At 45.5% G+C, this 8,838-nt stretch overlaps 2 protein-coding genes across 2 annotated transcripts in view; both read left to right on the top strand.

The window, feature by feature from the left end:
- LOC101847067 (folylpolyglutamate synthase, mitochondrial) overlaps positions 1-5,593 on the top strand; it is a gene marked incomplete at its 3' end in the record, with an annotated part of 13,638 nt that extends 8,045 nt beyond the window's left edge. The window contains 5 exon segments of the mRNA XM_013088617.2: positions 997-1,074; positions 3,224-3,368; positions 4,188-4,298; positions 4,707-4,804; positions 5,541-5,593. Of these exon segments, the coding sequence (XP_012944071.1) occupies positions 997-1,074; positions 3,224-3,368; positions 4,188-4,298; positions 4,707-4,804; positions 5,541-5,593 (485 nt within the window).
- A 1,336-nt stretch (positions 5,594-6,929) lies between these two features.
- Positions 6,930-8,036, top strand: LOC106013299 (the record flags this gene model as incomplete). Its single annotated transcript, XM_013088616.1, is given in 1 exon segment — positions 6,930-8,036. A coding segment is annotated over 1 exon segment (831 nt). The 3' UTR covers positions 7,794-8,036.
- Positions 8,037-8,838: the final 802 nt, after the last annotated feature.

The raw sequence follows: 8,838 nt of genomic DNA, 5'->3' as shown, positions 1-8,838 counted from the left end.
CTCCTCCTTCTTTCCTATCAAACATCTATCGTCCTTATCTCTCCTCCTTCTTTCCTATCAAACATCTATCGTCCTTATCTCTCCTCCTTCTTTCCTATCAAACATCTATCGTCCTTATCTCTCCTCCCTCTTTCCTATCAAACATCTATCGTCCTTATCTCTCCTCCCTCTTTCCTATCAAACATCTATCGTTCTTATCTCTCCTCCCTCTTTCCTATCAAACATCTATCGTTCTTATCTCTCCTCCTTTTTTATCTGTTTGTCACTCTCTTACCTTACCTTACTACCCAATACACCATCTGTCGTTTAGGGCAGCAACAAAGGATCTCCAGCTCTGTCTGTTTTGGGCCATCTTGGTCAGCGTTCCCCACGAACTGTCCGACACCTCTAATGGAACATGCTGTAGATTTTCTCTGTGCTGTAGACATTGTTCCGTGGGTGGTTGGCGGGTGCTCTGGTTGGATTTGCTCCTTCTTTCCTATAAAAAAATCCATCTTCTTTATCTCCCCTCCTACTATTTTGTGTTTGTTACTCTCTTGTGACACCTCTAATCTTCGGCACTTATGTGGCCTTATTGTGTTTGTTACTCTCTTGTGACACCTCGAATCTTTGGCACTTATGTGACCTTATTGTGTTGTAAGTGCCGTAAAACTCTTACTAAAAAAAAAGAAAGCAAAAAAAAAGACATTGTTCCATGTTGAAAATCTGCTCCCAGCTCTTTTCCTGTCGTCTTGTTATTATTGCTGCCAAGATTTTAGCTTTCTCTTCTAATTGTTGTCCAACACATTTAAAAAAACAACCCAGTTCTTGGCACTTGCATTGCTAAGTAGCTTTGAATAAATTGTTGCTTTGTCGGGGTAATTTTTCTGGTCAATCTTACACTTGACTTGAGGTCAATGAAAGTCTTTTAGAATTGTAATAATATCCATGCAGTGTTGCCTATTTCATGATTTAGAGTTTATGTCGTTTCTCCTTGTTGTTCTTTCCTGGTGTCAGAGAGGCCGACCTGCCGTCACGGTGGAGCACAAGCCGGAGGCCATGAGCGTGGTGCTGGACAGAGCCAAAGAGATACAGGTGAGGGGGACCACCTGGGTGACTCAGGAAATGGGAACCTGTTATATTAGCACAATACATCTCTCACTGAGGGTGCGGTGGCAGAGCGGTTACTGCGCTCGTCTCCGAAGCGGAAAGTTCGGGTTCGAGCCTCGTTTCGGACAGAGATTTTTTTCACCCCCTCCTGCCCACCCAGCAGTAATGGGTACCTGACTTCGAGTTGGGGAAGTAAAGGTGGGGTGGAAAGGAACTGGCCACCCTACCACAATATGCCGAAGACCCAGGAAGTTGTCTCACTAACAAAGCAATCCACGATGTCCGGATCGGATGAGGGAACAACTTCACTTTTTTACATCTCTCACCCATTCATCATCATCAACGCCTTCCACCCCTGGCAGGGTGTAGGCCACATACAAGCTCCTTCCATTCATCTCTGTCCTGGGCCATCCTTTCACCCCTGGCAGGGTGTAGGCCACATACAAGCTCCTTCCATTCATCTGTGTACTGGGCCATCCTTCCACCCCTGGCAGGGTGTAGGCCACATACAAGCTCCTTCCATTCATCTGTGTCCTGGGCCATCCTTTCACCCCTGGCAGGGTGTAGGCCACATACAAGCTCCTTCCATTCATCTGTGTACTGGGCCATCCTTCCACCCCTGGCAGGGTGTAGGCCACATACAAGCTCCTTCCATTCATCTCTGTCCTGGGCCATCCTTTCACCCCTGGCAGGGTATAGGCCACATACAAGCTCCTTCCATTCATCTCTGTCCTGGGCCATCCTTTCACCCCTGGCAGTGTGTAGGCCACATACAAGCTCCTTCCATTCATCTCTGTCCTGGGCCATCCTTTCACCCCTGGCAGGGTGTAGGCCACATACAAGCTCCTTCCATTCATCTCTGTCCTGGGCCATCCTTTCACCCCTGGCAGGGTGTAGGCCACATACAAGCTCCTTCCATTCATCTGTGTACTGGGCCATCCTTCCTAGCTCGTTCCAAGTGAGCTTCATTTCTCTCATGTCCCTTTCCACACATCTCCTCCATGTTTCCCGTGGCCTACCCCTGCCTTGTGCTCCCTGTGGGTTCCACTGCAGTGACTGTCTTGTGATGTTTCCGCTGGGCTTTCTGAAGGTGTGTCCCATCCATCGCCACTTTCTTAGTCCTTTCGGCTTTCACGGCCTCGCATCCTAAACTCTCTATCCGGTGAAGATTCACGACCTTCCAAGTTGAGATTATGGTTTTTGCTGTTTCTGTAACAGGTTCTTTTTACGAGAGAGGCTGTTAGCCTTGTGTCCACCATAGTACTTCCTGTTTTAAATCTTGGAAATTTGTCGGCACATAAACACCATTTCCTGCCACAATGGTGATACCGTAGTTAAAAAGATGCCGAAGTGGATGGGTTTGCTGTTTGCTAAATCGGATGTAATCCGTTCTGCTAGCGCTTTGAGGATACGTTTGATGCCGTTTGTAAACTTTTGGTTGTTTTTTTCTAATGGATGGTTGGCGGGTGCTCTTGTGTGGTTTGCTCCTTCTTTCCTATCAGACGTCAATCGTTCTTATCTCTCCTCCTTCTTTTATTTTTATGTTTCTCTCAAGTACTCCAGTACGTGACCCTTTATGACCTGATTTGTGTTGTACGTGCTGTAAATCTCTTAATCAAACCAAACTGAACCAATTTGTTGTGGGTGGTTGGCGGGTGTTCTGGTGAGGTTTGCTCCTTCTTTCCTATCAAACATCTATCATCTTTATCTCTCTTTCTTCTTTTTTATGTTTGTTACTGTCTTGTAATACCTCTAATCTTCTGGCGCTCATATGACCTTATGCAGTTGCGAGCGCCTAAAAACCTCTACTAAAACTAAACTAACTCTTGTAACCCTTCTAGTCTTCGGCACTTATATGATCTTATTGTGTTGTAAGTGCCATAGAACTCTTACTAAAACTGAAAACCAATTTGTTACCTGTACCGGGACCCAACAGACTCAACCAAATGAAATGTCCATTTTGGTGTTGTGCGTGGTTGGCGAGTACTCCGGTGTTGTCTGCTCCTTCTTTCCCATTGTCCTTATCTCTCCTCCTTCTTTTTGGTGTATGCTACTCTCTTGTAACACAGACTCTATTCTTCCTTATTGTGTTGCAAGTGCCGTAAAACTCTTACTAAAATGAATTTATCAACAGAGCCCTGTGTGCGTCTCGACCCCACTGTCCCGCGCCACCCTGGCCAGGTACAACATCCAGCTGGGCATCGCGGGAGAGAAACAGGTGGAGAATGCCTCTTTGGCCGTGCAGCTGTTCCGTGCGTGGGAGAAGGAGAGGAGCAGAGGTAAGCTAGTCGGGGAAACTCACACACCAGCTGGGAATGGACGTTATCGTAACACATTGGAGCGGGTGGTTGGTGGGTGCTCTGGTGTGGTTTGCTTCTTCTTTCCAATAAAACATCTATCACCTATCGTCTTTATCTTTCCTTCTTTTTGTTGTTGTGTGTGTTACTCTCTTGTGACACCTCGAATCTTCGGCACTAATATGACCTGATTGTGTAATCGTGAGATTGCGGGTTCGGGGGTTCGAGCCTCAGCTCAGTCCGACGTTGTGTCCTTGGGAAAGGCACTTTACACGAACTTCCCACTTGGCTCGGTCCTATCGGAGACGGACGTTAAACTAGGAGGTCCCGCCCCTTAAATAACTTAATAGTGTTGATAGGGGCGTTAAACCTATACCTTTTCATTTTTTTGACCTGATTGTGTTGCAAGTGCTGTAAAACTCTTACTACAACAACAACATTTTGGTGTTGCTGTGGTTCTCTGTACTCAAACCAACAAAAATCTTGCTTGTTGTCGTAATTACGTCATTGTCTTTCAGATACATTTGTGGGAAATCTGGGGAAAGTGGTACACTATCATCTTGTTTTTAACTGGATAATGTTAAAGAAAAATGGGAGGGTGGTTGGCGGGTGCTCTAGTGTAGTTTGCTTCTTCTTTCCTATCAAGCATGTATCGTCCTTATCTCCCCTCCTTCTTGTATGTTACTCTCTTGTAACACCACTAATCTTCATCACGTATATGACCTTATTGTGTTGCAAGTGCCGTAAAACTCTTACTCAAACGAAAACTAAACTAAAGAAAAATGGTGTTTTCTTTTTCAGACACGATCTCAGATGATTGGTCGAACCCAAACGACATTCAGTCCCCTGATGAGATTCCTCGTCTGGAGTCGGCAGAGCTTGATGAACCCACGGTGAAAGGTATCGGTGAAGGTAGCTGGACAATTGTGGGGGGTTGGCCGGTGCTCTGGTGAGGTTTGCTTCTTCTTTCCTATCAAACATCTATCGTCCTGATCTCTCCTCCTTTCCTATCAAACATCTATCGTCCTGATCTCTCCTTCTTTCCTATCAAACATCTATCGTCCTGATCTCTCCTCCTTCTTTCCTATCAAACATCTATCGTCCTTATCTCCCCTCCTTCTTTTTTGTTTTTGTTACTCTCTTGTAACACCTCTATTCTTCGGCACTTATATATATGACCTTATTGTGTTGCAAGTGCCGTAAAACTCTTAATAAAACAAAAATCTTGTAACCCCTCTAATCTTCGGCAATTATATGACCTTATTGTGTTGCAAGTGCCGTAAAACACTTACTAAAACTACAATCTCTTCCTGCGTCCAGGTCTGTGCTCCTGTGTGTGGCCGGGCCGCGCTCAGACAATCAGACGACCGGCCTTGACCTACTATCTGGACGGGGCTCACACTCTGGAGAGCATAGAGGTAAGGAACAATGATAGCTAGAATGTAGGCCGTTGCCGTAGCGCCTATTAACCCTATCCGTAGGCCCTGGGGTCATTTTGTACCCCCCGGGGTTGTATTCTTCACATTTTAGAATACTTCAAGTAAGAAGATCTCTTTGAAACTTTCAGTATTTCTCAAAAAATCATTTTGACAGACTGCAATACAAAGCGTACGGATCGATTAACGAGTAAATTTCCTCTTTGGAAAGTGGTGGCACAGAGTTCCCCACGTCGTATGGATACGATAGTAAAACACGACGTACGGATAGGGTTAATGTGAACGTACTATGTGTTTTTGTACATAGGCGTGGAAGAGACTCCTTTTTTCCAACTGTATCTGTCTCAGGTTTGTTATTTCCAACTGTATTTTTGTTATTTCCAACTGTATTATTGTACTGTATTATTGCTATTTCCAACTGTATTATTGTACTGTATTATTGCTATTTCCAACTGTATTATTGTACTGTATTATTGTACTGTATTATTGTACTGTATTATTGCTATTTCCAACTGTATCTGCCTGAGATTGTTATTTCCAACTGTATTGTTATTTCCAACTGTATTGTTATTTCCAACTGTATTGTTATTTCCAACTGTATTGTTATTTCCAACTGTATTGTTATTTCCAACTGTATTGTTATTTCCAACTGTATTGTTATTTCCAACTGTATTGTTATTTCCAACTGTATTGTTATTTCCAACTGTTTCTGTCTCAGGTTTGTTCCTCGTGGTTCAAGAAGGAGGCGGACCGGGAAGTTTCATCTGTGAAGTAAGTCTGTCTGTCTGTGCGTGATGTGTGAACTGAGTGTGGAAGTTCACTGAAATACGTAGTTTATCCCTCGGTAACATTTATGTATACAGCTTGGGACATTACATTTTAGCCGGTGGTTGTTTGTTTTAGTAGAGATTTTACGGCGCTCGCAACTGCATAAGGTCATATGAGCACCAAGGGGTGGTTGTCAACAGAGAAATCTTTACAGGGAATAAAGCTTACACTGCTCACCTCTCTAGTCTCAACAGCACAAAGTCTGCTTCGACTATCAAGGCACCCCGGAAATAGCGGGTCACAAGAGAGTGACAAACATACCAAAAAAATAGAAGAAAAATGACGATAGTAAGGATGAGGAAAGAAAAAGCAGCAGTTCCCCCTATGTTGTTCCGGCACAGTATGAGCATGACATTGATAAATCAACCCATTTACAATTCTACTGTGCGTGAGAACATGCTAATGTCCCCCCTTTGGGAATGGTCTAAAGACACTTCAGTCAGTAGTACCGCCGGGGGGGTGGGGGGGGGGGGGTCGGTAGCTTGTTGGACATCCATGGAGAAAAGAAACAGGCCTGTGGATTATCCTTCCGCTTGCAGCGTGAAATGAGAGCCCAGTGATTGTGGGACTGGCCAAATTGGCTAATTGCTTACTTGGAAATTTACAAGTTCTTTTGAAAAGATAAGGCTTGAACTTTGTGTGGGGAAATGTTCTCCACACCTGCTCAATTCACGTTGCTGACTGTTTTCACAACTCTAGCGTTTTTAATATAATTTGTTTTGGTGTGGTTTCCTCCTTCTTTCCTATCAAACATCTATCGTCCTGATCTCTCCTCCTTCTTTCCTATCAAACATCTATCGTCCTGATCTCTCCTCCTTCTTTCCTATCAAACATCTATCGTCCTTATCTCTCCTCCTTCTTTCCTATCAAACATCTATCGTCCTTATCTCTCCTCCTTCTTTCCTATCAAACATCTATCGTCCTTATCTCTCCTCCTTCTTTTTGTGTTTGTTACTCTCTTGTTACAGTAACACCTGTAATCTTCGGCATTTTTATGACCTTATTGCATTGTGAGTGCTGTAAAACACTTACTAAAAGTAAAACAGTTACATGTATTTGAGAACTGGATTGTAACAGTTTGCGACCTCAGTGCTTTCTTGTCTTATCTCCTTTTTTAATAACAGCGAAAACAGTTCATAGCAAAGAGTGAGCTTAAGAAGATGTCATGTTCTCACTGTTATTTTAAAAAATGGAGATCGGACAAGAAAGCGTTGAGGTCACGAGTTGTTACATGTATTTTTCACAACTTTGTATGTGTCTTTGTTTCATTTTCGTTTCAGATCAGCTCAACAAGACGATTTCTTCGCAGGCCATGCAAGCTCGAGCCGAGAAAAACAGGGAATGCTGGGAAAAACTGAATGCAGCCAGGCCCGGCAGACTTTGGTCCAGGGAGAAGGGGGTTGTAAGGAATGGGGGAGAGGCGAAGGAAGTGGCGGGTATGAAGGTCACGGAGCAGGACATGACGAAACAGGAAGTGGCGGGAGTGAAGCGGAAGGTGGCGGAGGAGAGACAGATCTGCTGCGGGACGCGAGCGACGGCACCAAGTAACGGAAGAGACGGTGCTGAGCTTGCAGCTGACACAACCACTCTGAACAACAATAATAACAATAATAATATCAAGAATAACGTCTGTAACGATGGTGGTAACGGGATCGACAGTGAGGGCGGTGTCTCCTCAAAGAAGCAAAGACTGGACGGATGGAAGAAGTTCCCTCTGAAGGCTGAGGCGGGCGTAGGACTAACGTCCGCCCCTCCCGCGAGAAGACTTAGTTCGACCGCACAAAGAGATTCCGTCTCCCCTCGCTCTGACTCATCCGGAACGGGCAAAGTTCGCGAAGTTGACGAAGAGGAAGTGGGAGGAGGAGTGCGATCGTCTCACACAGACGTGCTCGGTGACTGCGAGAATTTACATGACGCGCGTGTCAGCGTCAGCGTGTCGCACATGTTCCCATGTATCAGCCGCGGCCTGGCGTGGGCGACCCACGGACGCGAGCCGCTCCTCAGCCTGACCCAGGACGACCTTGACCTTCTTCCTTTGCCTGCTGGCCTGAGTGGGGCGGACCATGTGCAGGTTTTGGTCACGGGGAGTTTGTTGTTGGTGGGAGGGGTCCTCACTGTGATAGATCCTGGCATGAACGACTGATGGGTGTGTGTGTGTGGGTGTGTGTGTGTGTGTGTGTGTGTGTATTGTTGTTGGTGGGAGGGGTCCTCACTGTGATAGATCCTGACATGAACGACTGATGGGTGTGTGTGTGGGTGTGTGTGTGTGTGTGTGTGTGTGTGTGTGTGTGTATGTCATTGTTACTGTTACAGACCCCAACAATAACAGCTGATCTCAGTGTGTGCCCCCTCCCCCTTCCCCTCCCCCTCCCTCCCTTTCCATCCCCCTTCCCCTCCCCCTCCCTCCCTTTCCCTCCCCCTTCCCCTCCCCCACCCTCCCTTTCCCTCCCCCCTCTCTGCCCTGTACATGTGGGCTAGATGCTAAGGCTGTGTTCACCATTTACCTTTTCAGAAGGTTGTCATAATACTGCTGTTGTCTCACCAAGTCAGGATAGCAGCTGACCTTGTGTGTCTGTGACCTCCGAGTGTGTTCATGATGTATGACCCTTCAGGACATTCCCAAAGGGGGGACATTAACACGTTCTTATGCACAGTAGAATTGTAAATGGGCTGATTTATCAATGTCATGCTCATAACGGTGCCGAATTTGCAACAGGGAACTGCTGCTTTTTCTTTCCTCATCCTTAATATCATCATTTTCCTCTACTTCTTTTGTATGTTTGTCACACTCTTGTGACCTGCTATTTCCGGGGTGCCTTGATAGTCGAAGCAGACTTTGTGCTGTTGAAGATAAAGAGGTGAGCAGAGTAAGTCTGATTCCCTGTAAGGACTTCTCTGTTGACATCCACCCCTTGGCACTCGTATGACCTTATAAGTTGTGAACGCCGTAAAACCTCTACTAAAACTAATGTAAATGATGTATGATCGTGGTCATGATGCACGAAGTGACGTCATATCGTGGTCATGATGTTTGAAGTGACGTCATATCGTGGTCATGATGTATGAAGTGACGTCATATCGTGGTCATGATGTATGAAGTGACGTCATATCGTGGTCATGATGTATGAAGCAGACAGTGAGTTCTGTATTCTGGATTGTTCTGCTCAAATTGTGAGTGCTCACTTTGT

This window comes from Aplysia californica, unplaced genomic scaffold (assembly GCF_000002075.1).
Source record: "Aplysia californica isolate F4 #8 unplaced genomic scaffold, AplCal3.0 scaffold00776, whole genome shotgun sequence".
Taxonomy (NCBI): Eukaryota; Metazoa; Mollusca; class Gastropoda; order Aplysiida; family Aplysiidae; genus Aplysia; species Aplysia californica.
This window is presented reverse-complemented; position numbering and strand designations above follow the sequence as displayed.